At 37.6% G+C, this 20795-nt stretch overlaps 1 protein-coding gene across 14 annotated transcripts in view; it reads right to left on the minus strand.

Annotated features, from left to right (window-relative positions):
• The window catches only part of DST (dystonin), a 482507-nt gene that overhangs the window by 90330 nt on the left and 371382 nt on the right, over window positions 1-20795 (minus strand). For all 14 annotated transcript variants that reach the window (XM_023544665.2, XM_010586936.2, XM_064287505.1 and 11 more), the window contains 8 exons: window positions 19928-20084; window positions 18891-19017; window positions 16574-16636; window positions 15767-16008; window positions 14743-14872; window positions 11751-11950; window positions 9794-10289; window positions 6524-7995 (listed from right to left, as the gene is read on the minus strand). In XM_023544665.2, the coding sequence (XP_023400433.1) occupies window positions 6524-7995; window positions 9794-10289; window positions 11751-11950; window positions 14743-14872; window positions 15767-16008; window positions 16574-16636; window positions 18891-19017; window positions 19928-20084 (2887 nt within the window). The remainder of the gene's footprint in view (window positions 1-6523; window positions 7996-9793; window positions 10290-11750; window positions 11951-14742; window positions 14873-15766; window positions 16009-16573; window positions 16637-18890; window positions 19018-19927; window positions 20085-20795) is intronic.

Genomic DNA, 20795 nt, shown 5'->3' on the forward strand with positions numbered 1-20795 from the left:
GAAGGAAAGGGAATTCAGTGGACTCCTGAATTTACTGGTGGAACTCACTGACCTAGCCCAAAGGGGCTAGGGATGAGAGAATGTGAAGGGACTGTCTGAAGTGCTGGGAGGTACGTGTGAACTCTAGAGCCTAAGGCTGCTACCCATTATAACCTAGCTTGGATGGCTAGGGATAAGCTGACTAAAACCCAACCAAATAAAGGCATGTAGCGTCTGGTTTACATGCCTTTGTGGGTGTGCTTACACTCATAAGAGAAACAAGGGAGGATCCTCAATGAATAGAGTCCTCTTTTCCTGATGGGTCTGGGGAAGGAGGGCGTAGGAGATGCTGACAGGATTATACCATTCAGTTGTGTTGCTAACAAGGTTAACTGTGATTGTAAAAACTGTAGTTAGAAGTTGTAACTGTAGAAAGAGTAGACTAAGGGGAGGCACTGCTAGACCTGAGAACTGAAAGTCCCTTAAAGGTTTTGCTATGCTGATACCTTGTGATGCTTAGAGCAAGGGAATAATCTCTTCTCAGTTAAATTTTATCAGACACCAGAAAGGGTGAAGCTGAGATGACTTTTGGAAATCTTGATCAGATCAAATGGACAGCTGCAGCAGACCTGAATGGCTGATACCTGAGCACTCTGTCCTATTGAAAGGCTAATTGTTAATGACTGTTTTGGAGTGGTAAAATGATTGGGAGAGGAAATTATTCTCCAAGTAGGAAAGAACCACTGCTAGAAAAGCCAGGGGGTGGCCTGTGGTAGGATGGATTGTTTTGTGTGGCCTTTCTCACCACGGTCTTGTGACTTCCACCAAATGATGGGGTGGGACCATGCTAATAGGGTATTAGAACCCTAACAAGGATATGGTCAGTTTTGTCATCGTGCTAGGCTTGAAATGACTCACCCTGGAGGCAAGAGAGGGAAAATCCCGCCACCACCAAGGAAGAACGGTCAGGAGGGGAACGTGTCCTTTGGACCTGGGACCCTGTGCTGAGAAGCTCCTGGAACCAGGAGACCAAGAGAGAGAGAGCTATAACACTGAAGACAGCAAGAAGCAGTGGCAGGCATAGTGGTCTTCCTGGCCCACAGAGCGAGAAAGCTGAGTGCCTTTGGGCTGAGGCTTACTGGCGGAGTGGGGTGCCTCTGGGCACTTACTGGCAGAGATAAAAGAGCTTTGTAACACTTGTCTGAGAAGGGCAGAGGCTGAGGGCCAGAGAGTGGCATGCCTGTGAGCACGGCTGGGAAGTGGCTGTCCTGATGGAAGAACCGTATCCTGAGCACTCCTGAACGTGAATTGCTATGAGTCAGAATCGACTCAACGGCACTGGGTTTTTTTTACTTCTCTAATAAACCCCATAATCATGAGTATTGTCTGTGAGTTCTCTATGGCCACTACAATTAAATTATCAAGCCCAGCAGGGAAGTAGAGAGTGCCGTGGGAGGGATGGTTGATGTCAGAACTGGTAAAGATGGCAGAGAGTGGAGACATGTCTGACCTCCACCTCATAGGAATCAGCCTTTGGCTGTTGATCTTGATTCTCCTTTTGTGATGTTAAAGGAGGTCAGATGCCGGCCACGTGCCATTTTTACACTAATGCTAATAAAATACTAGGTTTGATGCCTATATGGATGCAAAATATCTATATATAACTTCTAAAAGTTCAGATTAAAAACCTGATTGGTTGTTGACGGCATCATAGGAATTATTAGGAAATGTTTTTGTGTGTGTAGTCAGTTATATGAAGGAACTCTGGGGGTGCAATGATTAAAGTGCTCAGCTGCTAACCAAAAAGGTAGACAGTTCAAGCCCACCAGCCATTCCATGAAAGATGTGGTAGTTTGCTTTCATAAAGATTACATCCTTGGAAAACCCTAAGGAGCAGTTCTACTCTGTCCTATACGGTCGCTATGAGTCAGAAGCGACTTGACGGCAACGGATTTTGGTTAGTCAGTTACATAAGCCTTTGATAAATAAAAATGTGGAACCATTAATGTAGTTTAGATTTGAAGATAATTTGCGCTTGGAGTCTTCAAACAGGAGATGGGGATGGGGGCATACAAAAAGGGCTTTCTTTCTGGCAAGAATCAATGTCCTAAAGATATAGAGAATCTATTCTGCTATTCGTGCTACCAATTTATGATAGTGTGCATGGAATTTAATTGTAATAGTAGAGAAGTATAAGTAGAAAAATGGTACTTCGACTTATCAACAGTAATAGAAAACACCTTGCTCTTCTTTAAGAAGTTGCAAAACAGAGATGAAAAATAAAACTTAACACAATCAATATAGTCTCAAAACATTAAACACAAATGGCAATGCCAATTTATGTTCAAACACTCTGAATAGCTTTCACAGACTGACAGTAAATTAGAACAGCGTTTGTTTTTTATCATTATATTTAGGTTGGTATCTTAAACATGAATCAGCTTTGTCCTTTCATAGAAACCTAAGGTAAATATTAATATTATTTCTAAGGTTAAAAGTTTAAGAAAAAAAAAAAATGGAAGCAGGAAATCTGTCTTACCTGGTTTAAATAGCCATTATAATCCCAGTAAACATAAGGCACACCTATTGAGTAACTGAAGTCACTGGGGGGAACAGAGTTTGCATATGCAACTCTTAACCTGAAGGTTGGCAGTTCAAACCCTCCTAGTGGTTCCACGGAATAAAGGCCCAATGACTGATATGCTTCTGTAAAGATTACAGCCAAGAAAACCCTATGAAGCCGTTCTACTCTATGACACATGGGGTCACCATGAGTTGAAATCGACTTAATGGCAATGGATCTTATTGAGTTATTATTCAATTTCAGTCTTTCTTTGAAAGTACTTCATATTAAGAAAAAATTACTATAGGACTTATCTGTGACATTAGGTTTAACTAAAGCTACCAGATAATCTCAAAATTAGGTGATATTTCAAAGTCTATAATAAAGAGACCTAGACCTTCAGTGGTTTTGTTTCATTTTTAAGAAATTATAATAACTAGTAGTTTGTTATTTTTATAAACTATTAGTTTTTCATTCAACAAGAATCATTCCACTTAAAAACTTTTCTTAAAATTTTGTGTTAAAACTAATGTTCAACAAAAGCCTAATGCCCAACAAAAAACTAAAGATCTGAATTGTAAACACATCAGTTTACTACCTTAATCAAGAAGATAAAATTACTAAGACAGTGTTTGGTTCCATCTCACTAGTTGTTGTTGTGTGGCATCAGGTGGGTTCTGACTCATGGCTGACCCTACAGGACAGGGCAGAACCGCCCCACAGAATTTCCTCAGCTGTCATCTTCATGGGAGCAGATCAGCAGGTGCTGCTGGTGGGTCCAAACTGCTGCGCCACCAGAGCGCCTTTCACCTCAATAATAGCGGTAATAGTGACCAGAAGCATCATCATCACCACAAGCATCTATATAACGTTACTTTCTAAGACAACTTCATACACACTTATCTCATTTGTTTCTCATAATAGACAGTTTCATAGAACACTTTCATTAAGTTGGTGGGATGTTCATGAGGTTCTGGGTTAAAATAAACAATGGCTGGTTATTCAGGCTGTCCACATTAGGGTACAGCAAAGATGGTCTGAAGATCTCCCAGAGAAAATATTAGATGTGAACCATGATAAATAAAGTTAACACAAAATGCTGCATTATTTTCATCAAAACATCCAAGCTCTGACAGACACTACCTGTGTGACCTTGGGCAAGTCGCTTAACCTCCTTTGTTGTGTTTCTTTCTCAAGAGATTAAAATAATAAAGCATCTCTCTCTCCTGACTGTTAACAAGATTGAAGGTAGAGAGCCTTACATGTAGTAAGCTCATGATAAAGGTTGTTATAACAATTTTTTTTAACTACGCACACCAAAATAAATGGAATTAATGATGGTGTAAGCTATCATCTTTGTTTACCATGAAGTTGTTCTTTTTACCAAAGGCACTGAAATATAGTAAATGCAGATGATTTGTCCAATTAAAACTTGTTTTGAGTCACTAGTTGTCTTAGTTACCTAGCGCTGTCTAACAGAAATACCACAAATAGGTGCCCTTCAAAATTCATTTTCTCACAGTTCTAGAGGCTAAAAATCCAAATCGGGTCTCAGTCATGTCACTTCTTTCTGTGTTCCTCTCTCCTAGTTTCTGGTGGCCGCTGGCAATCCTTGACATTTCTTTGCTTATTGGTCCTCACATCACATCTCTTCCTCTATGTCTTTGTGTCTATCCTGCTTTTTATATCTCAGAAGTCATTATGCTTAGGACCCACCCCATTCTGGTATGACCACATAAACGTAACAAAAGGAAAACCCTATTTCCAAACAGGATGACACCCATAGGTACAGGGTACTTCAATACATACTTTTGGGGGACACAGTTTTCATAACCATAACACTGGTTTTCAAGACACTGAAAGTATGTGATGATGTTCTTTATAATGTACTGAATTTCATTAAAATCAATCAACTCCTTTCAAAGCAGTCAGAAAACAGACAAACACAGCAGGCCAAGTGGTCTATTTCAGGAGAAATGACCACGCTATTTTTCTTCACAATCAAATAAGACAATCCTGTTAATGGTAATGAATGTTTATTTAGTGCTTTGTAGTTTGTAAAACACTTTCAAAGCAATGGTGCTTGAGTAATTCCTGCCTCTTGCTTTTTCTTACTTTCAAAAGAATTCTCCACATTGGGAGCCACATTATCCCTGTACTCATGCTGGGAGCACAAGGAGGGAGGCTTCTGTAAACAGCAGCGTCAGTATTATTGCTTTTGCTCATTTTCTTAAAAGTAGCTGAAGCAGTGAAGAGAAAGAAATGAAGGCCTACTCTTTCCTCTACCACGTTCACAGAAAACCTGAAGAAATGACAATGTTTCATGAAGACAGAGGGTATAGTTAAATTTTACTGGTAAAAGGACTAATAATGCAACTGCTTTAAACTTTTGTTGAGGGTTCTATAGAAAATTCCAAAATTTTCTGTCTGAGGAAGCTCAAGCTCCTCAAGCTCGCCCCTAGCTTTTGAAGCAGGGATTACCACAGAGCTTTGCTTTTCTAGTACAAAATTCTCATGCGATACCTTTATTTTCCAAACCAGAAACATGAAAATTTGACAGAGTAATGGAGAAAGTATAGTGAACAGTAAGGTAATTTCCTTCACCTTTAGGAAACAAGATCTAAAAGCAGAATCACAGATTCTTACAAGCTTTGAAGGAACCAGGCTTCAAAGGAACTTTATAAATAACAACAACAGTAACAATGAGGAGGAGGAGAAGTAGTAGTAGTTGTTATTTTTCAAAATTTAGTGGCCTAAATAATGAGGAACAGAGGGAACACTATGTCAAATATAACAGTACAGAATTTTGAAGTCATATGTTTTATATTCATTTCTCATGGGAAATAAATTGTAGTTTTGTAAATTCTGTTTTTATTTGATCTTATTTTATCCCCCGTGCACTGATGGTGCAATATACCTTCACCAGTCTTTATCAGAAAGTAAAACACATAGAACAGGATCCATGACAATTGCAAAGCTTCATACTAGTCCCGTGTGGCAAATGTTTGATATTTCAGATGCTCCCTGTCCACAGCTGAGCCTATGTCTGTGGAGAAAGGACTTCTGCTCTATCTCAAATGAGGGCAAATCCAATGACACCAAAGCCAGCCCACCATTTTTATCTAATGTTCTATTCATTAAGCATGCCTTGAACACTATCAAGCGGCAGATATTTCTTTGCACTGAGGAGCTTATAGTCCAATTGGAAATAATTTACTCCTAATCTCCTGTGGCATGAGTCCAAGGTCTTTGTTTCAATAAAGCCAAGATTAAAACATGGAACTTGCCTATGTCTTTAAAAATATGAACTTTGGGAAGTAAGAAAGAAGTTTACAGCAGAAATGAAACTAAGAAGGATGAGAAGACTACAAAAAGGGGAGGAGCAGGAAAAGGCTGTAATTCACCATTAAAGAAATTGCTGGGAGACAAACATCAAGTGAACAAGCTCATTAGGTTATGGACTGGCCTCTGCAGCAGAGTTCAAAACATGGCTCCTGTCACTCTAGAAATCAGTTCTGAATGACACTGACACAGAGTCCTTGATGTCAGTTTTAGGCTTACCTGGAACTTTTTCAAGCACCCCTTTGACCTCTTAATGTTATCTCAGGCCTTAGTCCATGAGGGCCCAAACCCCAGTAATCTTGGAACTGCCGCATGCCCCTGGGCATTGGCCCCATTTATTCTTCCCCCCATTCCTCATTGCTGGCGAGTTGATTCTGATTCATCGCGACCCTATAGGACAGAGTAGAACTTCCCCATAGGGTTTCCATGGAGCAGCTGGTGAGTTCAAACAGCTGGCCTTTTGGTGAGAAGCCATAGTTCTTAACCACTGTACCACCAGGGCTCCGTATATGCTTACTCAGGGTCAAATACTGTGTAAAAGCCATATGGGAAGGTTCTACAAAATGGGCAATCTCTCTTCTACACCAATTAGAAATTTCTTTTAATAATAAAAATTAGTAAAAGTGAAGAATTCCCTACCTTGAATACATTAAGCTGTTGGTTAATCATTTCAGTTTCCATACCAACGGGGCCCTGTGACTCTTCATGTTCTTCAGCTTTCTGAAGCAGAATAGAAAATTCTTTCAATTTTCTGTAGAATTCTTCAAGACGTTCGATAGTCCCTTCAACCTGCTCTTCTCTGGCTTGTGCTCGGTCTAGTAACTTGTTGCACTGTTTGCTTAAAGCCTCCAAGTCCCTCTTGATTCCAACAAGGTCAGGAGAGGTTTCCTCTGTGGCCAGCATCATCTTGCAGGTTTTATTGGCATTGTCATTGCTTACTATGAGGGCTTCTAGTTTCTTCAGAAAGGCTTTAATAGCCTCCTTTTGCTTTTGCAATGTTTCTGCATCTCTTCCCACTGGAGCCATACTATCTAGTTCATCATCAAACTCCGCAAATTGCGAAAACATTTCTCGGATGGTATTCTGGAAATGCCCAATGCCCTGAAGCTTGGTTTCTAAGAATGAACACTTTTCATCAACCTGTTGGCTTAGTGCATTATGTTCTTGAGCTAAAGATTCCGCTTGTAATAAGACATCAGAAGTACCCTCTGAGTCTGAGGCTTCTACCACAAGGTCCTGTGCAAGTCTTTTGGCCAAATCTACCTGCTGCTTCAAGGTGTGAAGTGATTTCTGCTGAGTCTGCAACATCGTTAGGTATTTGTTACTGTAAGCCTGAGGTCCTAGAGAATCATGGACATCTAGCTGTTCCTTTGCACACCGAAGCTGCCTTTTAGCTTCTCTGGAAACTTCTTGAAATTCTTTAAACTTCTGGGCCATGTTCTCCAGAGACAATTTCTTACTGTGAAGTTGTTCAGTGACCGTGTCTACTTTCTGGATCAGCAATTTATTCTCATCTGTAACAGCCTCTTTATCTATCTCACAGACATTGAGCAAGCTATTGGCTGCATTGTTTAGTAATTCTACCATCCCAAAGTGTTGGTCCATTTCTTTCTGTAGAGATTTTAATTTGCCAATAGAATCCTCTGTTTGAGCAGGATCCAAGGAAAACTTTATTTCCTCCAGGTTGTTTTGGCATTTTTCTACCCATGGCCGGAGAGTCTCTACATGCTCTTTATACTTGAGGGCTTTTTCCAATGAATCCTTTAATTTCTCTTCTCTTTCTTTCACCTGCTTGTTAAAGCCATCCCAATCAGCTTTAATAGTGTTAAGCTGTAACTGTAAGGCTGCCTTCTCAGATCCTTGAGTTTTTAATAACAGATTTTCACCTTCTGTGATGGTTTTTTCATAAATATTAGACTGCAAAGTTAAAGTTTTACTAAAGTCTTTCTGTTCCTTAATTAATAACTCTAGGACGTCGAGTTTGGCAGATATTGGGTGAGACTTATTCTGCTCTTCTTTCTTTGTATCCAGCCAAGCGTGAAAATCTTTAGACATCTGCTGAAATTGATGAGAGCTTGCATAGGCTGACTGAAGGTGCTGGACATGATTCTCTAAAAATGAAATGACAGATATGTTTATTTTACACCAATGTGTTGATTTAATCTACGAAAAGCCAAGAGGAAATCACTGAATGGACAGAACTATAAAATCAAGGGCTTCTAGCAGTGACTATTAGAACTACAAGGGAGTTTAAGTTACTGATGAAAGGGGGAAAAGGAGCATGAGGCAGGAACAACAAAATAAAAGAGAAACTCAAAGGAAGCAGCAGGAGATAGACGGGAGGGGAAAAACAGATCAGGGGAATAAGTAAAAATGCATAAAGGTGCTTGGTGGAAGGGGGTAGTCACACCACACACCACCTTCTGAGCTAAAGCCCTCTCCAAGCATGGGGAAAGGACCACTGTTTAGAGTTCTAGGCTGTGTTGATAAATAATTCATTTCTTATCAAAGATTACTTTTTCACTTCTATAAATGCTATATTTCATGGAGAAAATATAATGTAGCACTTAGAAACTACATGGATTTGGATGTTGGCTCAGCCTCTTAAGAGCTGTGAGATGCTGGGAAAATGATGAAACCACTAAGTCTCATTTCCCCAAACGGAAAATGGAAATATCAGTAGTAAGTAATGCATAGAGCTGTGGTGGGGATTAAATAATAGCCCACATAAAGTCCTTAGCTTAACGCTGTCTCATAAAAATGTGAACAACAGTAGTAATAATAACAATAATACTGTTGTTGTTGTTAGGTGCCACTGAGTCAATTTTCGACTCAGTGACCCCATGTGTCAGAGTAGAACTGTCCCATAAGGTCTTCTAAACTGTAATCTTTATGGGAGCAGATCGCCAGGTCTTTCTCCTGTGGAGCAGCTGGGTGAGCTCAAAATGCCAACCTTTCAGTTAGCAGCCAAGTGCTTAACTTTTGCGCCACCAGGGCCCCTAACAATAATCATAGCTAGCATTTATTATTATTAATATTATGCCAGAATAAAGGAGTAAGTTTGAAATGGTTACTATGATCAATAAAGAAATCTAAACAATTAAAAAACCTGAATTGAATTATTCACTATGTGCAAGGCACTGTATTACTTTTCAAACAAAACAACGTGGCAGCAAATGTGCTCTCCTTTGGCAGGTCTTTCTAAAGTCCATTAACTCACTACTGCTGCCTCTGACAAATACTGGCAGAATTATGGCCACAATAGGTGAGAAAGGAAAACAGTGCCACATGCTTCTCTTTGACACATTTCTCTAGAAAAAGTTTTCTATAACAGAAATCATACAAAGTAGCAGCATATTAAGATAATGCCACAAAGTCTATTTTTAATAACTGTATTCATCTATTTTTCTGGTGAAATAAAACTGTGCACTCAGTGAAAATGTTTTACAACTATATTTCAAAACCCCAATTTGGAATATTTAAAATTTTAATGGGCTCTCATAAATGGAGTTTTGCAAACTGACTGTCTCTCCGTTATCTGTGTACAATTATCCTAGCACTGTGTGCTCATAAAAACATGGAACTACTTGTTCATGGATGATCAAACTCCTCTTCATTTATGCTTTCAATGGGGACGGGTTCTCCTTAACCAGTTAACCAGTTGCCATGAGTCAACTCTGACTCATGGCGACCCCATGTGTGTCACAGTAGAACTGTGCTCCATGGGGTTTTCATTGGCTGATTTTTCAGAAGCAGATTGCCAGGCCTTTCTTCCAAGGTACCTATGAGTGAACACGAACTTCCAACATTTTGGTTAGCAGCGGAAAGTGTCAACCATTTGTACCACCCAGGCAATACAAGATATCTATTTCTAACCAGGAGACATACCTACTAAAAAGAGAGACAAACCTGCTTTTTGTTCAATATCCTTAAATGATTTTAAGATGCCTTCTAGTTGCCTACTAAGTTCTGCTTTCAAGTACTCTTCTTTAATCAGAGCTGATAAATCCTCACAGAGTGCCTGGGCCTCCTTTATCTGCTTCCCCTCTTGCTCTATTTCCTGCTTCATTTTTTGGGCTGTTTCCAACTGCTGGCTCATAGCATCAGGGTGTGTGCTCACAGCCAGATTGGTGCTGAGTTTACTGTCCAAGTCACTCAGTTTATTGGAAAGGCTTCTCAGCAGGCTTTGGTACTGTGTGCTTTTAACAATGGCTTGGTCAATCCAGTCACATCTGTCACTCAATTGTCCTGTTAGGCTATCCCATTTGTGGGTCACAGTTGCCAGTTGCTCTTTCACAATCCCATGCAAAGAAGCGTGTTCACCAGGTCTGCTAAGAATGCCCTGACCAACTGCTGTAAGCTGTTCATATTGAGGTTTCCGAGTATCAAATTCTTGCAACAGGATCTGAGATAATGAGAGTAAATAAACACACAAATAAATGGTTAATTAGTTATAAAAAAACAGCTCTAAGTTTCTAAGCAGACAGGAACGGTATTTATCTGGTTTTTGCTTTTTTAGTTACCGCTTTCCAAGTTTTTATTTCAAGGGCAGTGCAATTATCTTAAACTAACCCAAAGAGCAATGAGGCTTCGCAGAGATAAAATTGTGTCTAAAATAACATCCCCTAAAGGGGAAAAGGAACAGAATAAATATTTTTGTAGTCTGGGCAAAATAACAAATTCATGTACAAAAATTAATGTACGAAGGGAAACGCTACTATCGGACAAGTTCATATCGCACTAACATCTTATTTACTTGTTTTTTTTCTTACTCATTTTTCTCTTTGTAGGCTTTTTGAAAAACCCCACAGCAGTATTCCAAAGGAAATGCACAGTGATAATAAAGTTAGAATACATTAACTCATGGTGCATTGACTTACAAAGGGTTTTTTTAACATAATAATGTAAGATTTATTGACATTTACAGTCTTTATTATGAAGATTTTAGCCAATAAATCACATTGCTCAGAATGAATGGGCTCCACATGATTCTTTCTCGTTATAAAATGAATGACCCAAAAGTCTCCTTCTTTCAGTTATAACGGGTTTATCTCTGGGAGTCTACCAAGACTAGAGACAATTATTTCCCCAAAATATTTATTTTGATCTTTTAATTGTTTCCATTTTCTTCAGATTAAGAATACATATGAACTAAACTCTCTAAACTACCAAGACTGAATTATATCTTCAGGTTATAGGATCAATGTCACTGCTCTAAAGCACTCATACAGGAAGAAATCTAACTGAAACCACAACGGAGCTTCTGGTATTACGTCTGATTTAAATTTTATGGACATTTTTCCCCTTGTGGATTTACCTGCTTTATAATTAGTGTAGCCTAAGTAAGCCACTGGGTTTCAAGTTTCCCTCTCTGCCTCCCTTACTCCTTTCTCCTTTTCTTATCCTGTCTCTCCCCCTCAAAGCTGTACTGTATGACTTTTAGAAGTTTCATTATCTACTACCACAATCAAAATGAATAAAATCTCAAAGGAGTAATTTTTAAACAGTAAAAAGTATATACTAGCTCCTCATAAAAATGTTATTATCACTTATACAATCACATTAATACTTCAAAGAAGGCTCTTTTATAACAGGGTCTGCACAAACCACAACATGACTAAAATTATTAGGGACTTGACACACTCATAAGGTCAAACAGAGTCTAGAATCTGTGCCTCACAGCTTTACTTCTCTGAGGGTTTCCCACTAACCTCAGGGTGGTTTCTTATGAGTCTCTGAAACATTACGAATATCTCCCAAGACAGTTAAAGCACACACTGTCCAAAGCTAACGTATTTATCATGAGAACATTTGTCTTGGTAGAAAAAGTTGCTGCACACGAGATAGGTTATTAGGTAACACTCACCTGCACCTGCTGCCGTTGTGTGTTTAGCATATTTGGGTCAATTGATAAGGGCCCAAGAACACTAACCATCAGTTCTTTTTCCACTAGCCACTGTTTTAACTGGGCCTCTACTGTCTGGAATTGGATTAGCTTATTCGAAGACTCTTCCAGTTTTTGTTGTCTATCAACTGTTAATTGATTGAGTTCTTGCCATTTAGAATCTGAAAAAAAAAAGATAAAGGATGAAATTGGTGTTTGCTTTCTATGCATTTGACATGACTGCATCTGTGAAGACTATATAACTGACTAAAAATGAAATGTAATGACTATTATTACAACTCAATAGCTCCTTTAATCGTTGATTAAAGGTCTACCCTAATTGCATTTAATGGTAAGGATTTTATAGTCCTGGTGGCTGCATGAAAGCTAAAGTATAAGAAAAAAATAAATCTGAATCTGATTTTAAAGATCTTGTAGAATGTGGAATATTCCTTAAAGCAAACAGGATTCTGAGATTCCCCGTCAACCTTTCTACAAGTCCTTTGTAGTCTTTTTATTCAGCCATTACTGGCCTATCTGAACAATGAACATTAATCCTTTAATATCAAATCTCCAAGTATCAGTTCTAGGCAAATGGCTCCCAAATTTATCTACCCCTCAATCATCTTCTCCTCTGCAAATGAGACATCAACAACTAGCTGCTGGAAAGTTACATTTGGATGTCTCACCAACCTTTTAAACTCAACATTATAGAACAAAATTCACTGTATCCCTCTCAAAGCTGGTAACTTTTCCTGACTTTTTTTATTTCTTTGAATCACTGTTTTCACCTCCTCTATGTCACTGAGATGCAATAATTCAGAATGTCCTAACTCTTTGGCTCTCCTATACCCTTAATCATAAAGCCTTAAACCAATGCCATAACTTTATTTCGGCCTTTACCATCTTTTGCATAGACTAGTGGTTCTCTGCAAACCCTGGCCGCATAGTGGTTAAGTGGTCAGTGGTTAAGTGGTCAACAGTTCGAATCCACTAAGTCCTCCAAACTTTAGCTGCATTAGAATCAACTGAAAGAGTTGTTAAAACAGATTTCTGACCTCTGACCGCAGAGTTTCTGATTCAATATGTCTGGAGTGGAGGCTGAAATTTTGCATTTCTAACAAGTCCCCAGGTGATGCTGATGCTGCTGTCCCCAGGAGCACATTTTGAGAACTACAGATGGAGGCTACTGGGGCTTCCTAATTGGTCTCCTGGCTAGTAGCCTTTCTCACCTGTAATCTATTTCGTTCTAAAATAATTTTGCTAAAAAACCACTTTAAATGGTCACTGTCCCTGCTCAACTCCTTTAATAACTAACCCCTCGCCACCTTAATACAATCTAAAGACTAAAGACTTCTGCCTGACTGGCAGGGACTCCCACAATCTGGCCCTAGTCTACTAATCTTAGAGGGTTTGCTCTTCAAGGTCAGTTCTCCAATCCAGCCCTGCTGATCTTAGCATTATCATGCAAACAGGTTTTTGCTCAGGCAGAGCCCACGCCTGCCATGGCCTACCCTCCTTGCCACGTATCTCAATCTTACTCTCCTTCACAATTCCAATGGGTCTTTTCCTCTCTATGAAGTCTTTCCTGCTCTGTCTACACTTAACACGGCATACTCCCTAAAGCCAAGGGTTAATGACCTACGCACTTAGTCCAGTGCTTTGAACACATTAGATGCTCAATAAACATTCATTAGTGACTCTGAATAGTTGATCTGACATACTTTTTTCACCCAGACTAAAGTACTACAGGGCTGATTTGAACAGAATTCAATCCCTAAAACCTTGTCTAATGATACCATTCTCTATGGCATGTTCTCAAACACAATCTAAAAACAAAATAATGCAATCAAAGCAGTAACTTGGGAAGGAGAAATATCAAAATCATCAGGAAGCTTTTTCAAAGTACACATTTGTCACTCCCGCTCCACTCCAATGTGTATTGATAACACTCCTCCCAAGTAATTCTGGAATTCCAACACTCGTAGGTCAGAGCACCGAATTAGGGGGAAATTACCTGCGGTGCAACAGGAGTCTGAACAGTTGGATTAAATATGGCTTTTGAACGTTAAGAACACTTGGAATAAACTTTTTCAAAATCAAACCTTGTTAGAAAAAGATTTCTGTATTTATTATAGCATACCTAACTCTAAAGGAAGGACAATATTTAGGTGAACACAATAGAATGACTGAAAATAATTATTCTCCTTATAATCATAGTAAACACTTGCATAGTGCTTATTATGTGCCAGGTACTGTTTATCTGAGCTAGTCACATATTAACTCATTGAATTCTCCAAACAATAGCATGAAGTAGAGGAGGTTATTATCTCTGACTTACACTCATGCTCCGTATCATTACAATAATGAAAAGGGGTGAGGTAAGATGAGAGGGCTTGTGAAGGAAATTGTAACTATGAGGAACAGTTTATACAGGGACAGCATAGCACCAGGTGAAGGAGAACTTTGGCTACAGAATCAAAACCCTCAGACTATTGTGGAGAGCTACTTTTTAATACTTGTTAGAAGAAGGAATAAGAACATAATGTATGAGGCTGTAGGTGCCCTAAAAGTAGATCTGTGAAAGAAAAAGGAGTTGTCATTTCCAGACAAACAAAGGAAAGGAATATTTAAATGAAAATGCAGTAACATATAAAAGAAATAGAAGCACCGAAAAGCTAGCCAACAGGAAATGAACAATATGAAATACTCAATGCACCTTTTACTACAGTATCAACCTCCTCCATAAAAATAAATTTAGTTCCTATTTTAGCAAGAAAAACCAAGATATGTCAATTCTTAGCACAATAGATCTGAAATGATACTGTTAAATGTGTAAAAACATTCTGAACCATTAAAGCAAATCCAAAATTAAGAGAGGTTGTTGAAAAATGTTTTCAGGGAAAGATTATGATAAAAATGGAAATGATTGTGCTTCTGTTCATAGATTGTGGCATAAGTAACAACAACATACCTATTTCTGCCAACATCTGTTTCCATTTGGGGGCCTCAGGAGCATCTGGGTTCTCCTCCAACAGCTCTGTCAATTTGTCTTTCAACTCCTGCACTTTATTTACATTTTGCTTCAGCTCTGCCTCAAATGACTAATAAGGGAAAAACAATACAGTAACTACATTAAAGTACGTAGAAATCAAAAGACAAAAACACAATTATGACAGAGCATGTTTTTCTCTAGCATGACCAAAAGAGGAAAAAATCCACCGTGAAATGCTAAAGTGGGTGAGGACCTGAATTCAGAAATTAATTATTTAACATTCTTCTTCTTAGCTAGTCTTCAACCGTCTGATGAAGGAATCTCACAAAGAAGGAACACTATAGCCAGAGAGATCATGACTCTAGTCCCTAATACAGAGGAAGAATTTTATACTATTCTCAAACCCCTCTGGAAAAAAAGAAGATGGCAGTCTGTAAGATTGTAATTAAAAAGAAACTCAGCCTTGATAAAGGCTGCCAGAATCTGAGAATCTACTAGTGAGTAAGCACCGTTTTTGACAATACATTACAGAGTTCAAATACGGGTAAGTAATTTGTAGGGTATTTTCACCATCATTGCTACCATGTAGAACCATTTTCCCAACCTTGACGGATGCAGAAAGAAATACCATCCATTAAAGAAAGAGGCAGGCATTAGTTACCCTATTTTATGCTAGACAGAGCAGATCCCTAACACACTTAAGCCCTTAGATAAATCTTTTGCAGTGGCTGACCTGTTAATATCTCAGACTTAAACTGATTTAAAGGTGGCAAAAAGCTTACACCCAAAGTTCACTCATCTTTATAATGTTCACGTGCAAAAAGAAAGGTTAGCTATTATCATCACTTTCTATAGAAAGGCACATTAAATTAACTGGCAAATTGTTTGATGAAAGTTATATAGAACTAGAAATCAGAGATAGGGCCCCTGACCACCAGGGCTCAGATCTGAATGGTAATCTGTTCTCTTTCACGTCCTCAGTAAATGTATCCATAAAATATACCTTATTTTGTTCCACTTGAGTCTTCACAGCTTCGCTATCTGTAGGCGTAGGTGTCTGGTGCCATTTTTTTGCTGTTTTGTTCATTTTCTGCAGCCACTGCATCATTGCACTTGATTCTTCCTGAGCCTTTTGCAATTTGGAAAGCTTAGTATTCAGCTCAGCTATTTTGTCCTTGAGTAAGAGGCCAAGATCTTCGTAACCATGACTTATGTCAGTCATATCTTTTTTAACAGATGTTAATTCTAGGAAGAGAGAAAGGCATTTTCAGGGCTCTGGAAGACAGTGCTCTAAAAATGAAAGTTTAAGTTTTACATGATATTCCCTTCTATTTTGTCAGTATTAAACCTACTATGATAAAGTCATAGAATTTTTAGAAAAGGTTAGATCTTATGATGCTATTTAATGAGAAATAGTTTAGGAACATTTTATAATACAAGTGACATGAAATGGGTAGTTTAAATAGAATAAAAAACTAAAACCATGGAATGTTACTTAGTTAACTCCTGAGGTGACAAAAACATTACTCAAACAATGTTAACTCAAGTGACAAAATATTTCAAATTATCAAAAAGAATAAAACAAATCTAAGTGCTAAACTGAATTACTAGATTTTACTCATTTCAGATGAATGAACTGATTGGTTTTATCTAAAATATATTTACAAAGAGTGTGAATATTAAAATAATACCATTTTAATTCAATTTTGATATTTCTACAAAGCTACTGTCAAACTCTAGATTTTCTCTGAAACAAGACAAAAACCAACCAAACTACTTTAATCAATAACCATCTAAAATTATTAGTCACCTTTATTTGCCAGAAATTCCTGAGTATCTGTGGCTGTTCCTTCACCATTTAATATTGCACTACCTGCAAAAATATTAGCATTGAATCAGTTATAAAATTCTACAGCATTTCTATACATTACTTTAAATCAAACCCCATATATAGTGATATTTAAAACTGTTATTACTTTTTGAAAATGTAAAATATTGATTCAATTTCAAAGTCATATGAAGATCCCAGACTTTAGATTGAAAAACGTCCTCTCTTCTACATAAAATTTATTTTTAAAATAGTAGCACAACTGTCTTGGAGTTTCAGTAAGTTTGTATTATATAAATCAATCATTAAATATTTATAAAAAAATCTTGTGATAAAGTTGTTTTGTTGCTAAAGTTACTTTAGTGATGAAGACCCTGAAGCTCAGAAGGTCCTCATTATATAAGTGTGTTGAATGAAGTATAATTGTTAAAACAATGACTGCCTTACTTAATAAATTGTCTAGTACTGTTCAACAAGGAGTTACACAGTATGATCACAGGCTTAAATAAAGGAAGAATGATGCATAAGAGACATGAAAAAAAGTAAAAGAAAAAACAAAAATAAACACACACTTATTGTAAACCAACATTATGCCAGCACAGAGACAGGATAGCACAGTGGTTAGGCATGCCCAGGCTTTGGTGTACGGCTCATCTGAACTTAAATCTCAGCCCCACTAATTACTGGCTGAGTAACTGGACAAATTAATTATCCACCAAACTGATGGTAATAATAATATTTGGCTTATAAGACCAATGTGAGAATTAAAGGGAGTTAACCCATTACCTAGGAACAGGAACTAGTATTTCTCTTTTATTAAGTAAAATCTAGCATTAGCATATTTTTATAATCAGAATATTAAAAACTTAGTTAGCCTTTGTCATGCTAGTATCCCCTGGCTATCTATTCAAAACACAAAGACATTTCCCAAAATCAACCACATTAAAAAAAAAAAAAAAAATCCAAACAAATAAAAACATTTAAATATCTGGACTTTATTCTAGGTTTTGCCTCTTTTAGAAAAAATCACACGCAATGACATTTCAGATGTGAGTGAAAATACAGATAGTAAAGATTAATTCCTACCATGATTAGTAGTTACCAAGAGTACAAAAAGAATATTACTTTTTATTTATTTGCAAATATAAAGTGCACATAAAAAAAAACTAAAATAAACAACATGCAATAGAATTTCTCTTAAGAAAAACCTATTTTAGAAAATCCAATTAGGAGAGATCATCACACCATGTATAACATGAGCAGTCCCTAAAATGGGATTAATAGAGGAGAATAAACGGTTGGTTGAGAGAGACCCGGCTGGAACATCAATGTCACAATAGGACAGCTGGGGGGCTGGACAGGCCAGATAAACCACACAGGATACTAAGAAACTCTCACAATAAGGATATGAGGCCTGCCTTCTGTTTATTCCTGGATCTTTAAAAATAAACAAAAAACCTAATATTTATTACAATATAAATATATTTTCATTTAAAACTGCATTTACAAATTACTTAAATTAATTTTAGAATCAATGTATATTCATGACTCTGTCCTTTTGTTGAGAACAATGGCTCTACCATGATTCAGATTATGACTTAGATATGATGGCCAACACACTAAATAATTGTCTTCTTTGGGAATACTAGACAGAATAAAGTAGGTTGTAATAAAATAAGAGATGTCCACGCTACAGAAAAGAGCCTCACTTCTCTTTCTCCAGGAGACCAGATTCATTTCTTCATCAAATATTATAATGTGAATACAAAGATTTCAAATAGAATTTCAATAGCTTCTTTTATGTAAGGTAAAAAAAAAATAAATTGGAATCTGACCTGCCCCCTCTCCAAATTAACACTCTTTATTCCTTACATATTAATTTGGCTACATTTTAAATGTAGTCTTCAATTAAATTAAACCTATAAAGTATTTGAAATGTTATTATATAGATACTTTTCCATGGCACCTTTAGTCTGTTTATAGGTGCCATCTTTCTTACCACACTCTTTGTGTTTCTGAGATTACTTCTGCATTAATTAAAAAAAAAAAAAATAACACACAAATAAACGTAACATACCACCAAAAAAAAACTGCTGTCAATTCTGACTCATAGTGACCCTATAGGACAGAGTAGAACTGTCCCAAAAGATTTCCAAGGAGTAGCTGGTGGATTCGAACTACTGACCTTTTGGTTAGCAGCCATGCTCTCAATCCCTGAGCCGCTAGGGCTCCTAACATAACATAAAAAAAAAAGGGGGAACTCAATTCCCACTTTTTGCCATAAAAGGCAAGCACATACCTGATTTAACCGCTGCTATTGCTTTCGCAGGAGTAGTCACAGCACTTATTAAGTTACATAGTGAGTTCCCACTGTTGCTTACTTTCCGAATCTCTGGTGTTTTTAAATTCCACTTTTCTTGTAATTTCTTGAGATATAAAAACACATTATTTTTCAGCCTTTGTAATATTTTCAAAGTTGCACGTTATAATTCAATTTCTTAAACATATATTACAGCAACGATCTTTGTGGGCCCTGATTTGCAGAGGAGTGGACGGGAAGAAGAGGCACCATCTCTATTTGCTCCAACAGGCTGGGTGACTGTTAACACTGTTAGCAACGACAAGTGGGGCTTGGCCCATCCTGCATTCTGCTCCTAGGCACAGTGGGAGTCAGGCTATTCCTAGCTGCCATGGATTCCAAAGTAACTGTCAACTGTAAGTCTGAAAAAACTGTACTAGGTAACAGCCAAACTACTTGAGAAAATGTACTAGAGACAATAGAAATAAATAAATGGGAATTCAGAATTCCATTTAACAGTGAGCTTTAGTCATCAAACTTTCAATATCTTTTTTAAAAAAACACACACCTCTACAAATTTGGAGTAAAAAATAAACTGCTGTAACTGGCCAAAACTTTTATGGACTTGAGTTTAAGGACAAAAGGCACGTGCAGTATTTATGCTGGAGACTCAATTTTCGTTTTAAAGTACTGAGTATAGTGGTATCTCTAAGTTAGAGTAAGATAGTGAATAAAGAGGAAGACACAACATCATGAAAAATGGCATAAAAAAGTAACTGGGCTTCTGCAGAGATTTGGTAGAGAAGTCAGCAACTCAGTAATACATCTTTTTTTTTTTTTTTTTCCAAAGCATGGATTAACTGTAAGTTTGTGTTCTTCCTCAAAAGGATCAGTTAACCCCATGTCATAATTTCCAAACATCACCTAAACATACAGTACCTATTAGACGTGGGTAAAAAAAAATCAAACATTAGTCTTTTAACTTCTCATTACTGACACAGGCAAATGAGAAGTTAGTATTATATACAATGATTCACCTTAGTTTCTTCCAAAGATTTTCTTAAGTCATCTGCACCAAAAGAAGGCTGCAGAATGGAAACTTCTTCTGTTGTTTCTTTTATCCATGACTTTAATGATTTGACAAGGACTTGGAAAGTTTCCATCTGTTCTTGACAAGAAGACACAGCTTCTTTTCTAGATAACAAAGAGCATACAAAAATTTAAGCTAAAGAAAGGAGATGTTGCAAAGGTCTCATTACTAATAAATTAGTATTCCTAAATCAGGCTTAATGTTAATAAAAACAACCCCTGCACCCACACCATACCCCTGTGCACACAGAAGGAAAGGTTTCATAGTTGGCAAGCGAAATCAAGCTAAATAACCACTTGTCTACTCCTCAGGCAAGGGCCTTCAAGAAAGATAGGAGCAGTTAAGAAATCTGTAACCTACATGCAATGGCACTCCATAATGCTACATAAACTCTAACACTAAATAAACAGTTTTAACATTATTTAGATTCAATGAGCTTTGATCTGTCCACTTTATATGATGCTTAATGCCAGCAGGCACAGAACCAGAGAGAAACTTACAAATCACTGAAATGAGGGAAAACACAGCGCCACCTAGTGGTTTGTACACTGGAAGACAGTCATGTTAAATGAATAAACTGGGTGTTTTAGAGCGTACAGGTTAAATCCGCAAAACTGAGGTGCAACCTTGTGACGGAAGAGTTGTAATTTGTGCCTCTCCCATAGATCCTCAGGACGCTCCACAGGGAACTCCTATAGCTCTCTATGTATTCAGCACTGCACAGGGGCACGCATATTCAGCACAAGAACAACTGTGGTGACAGTTACATTTGGCACATGGATGTCATGTGCACATGTGCCAGTGTGTAGAACACT

Source organism: Loxodonta africana, chromosome 1, assembly GCF_030014295.1.
Source record: "Loxodonta africana isolate mLoxAfr1 chromosome 1, mLoxAfr1.hap2, whole genome shotgun sequence".
Taxonomy (NCBI): Eukaryota; Metazoa; Chordata; class Mammalia; order Proboscidea; family Elephantidae; genus Loxodonta; species Loxodonta africana.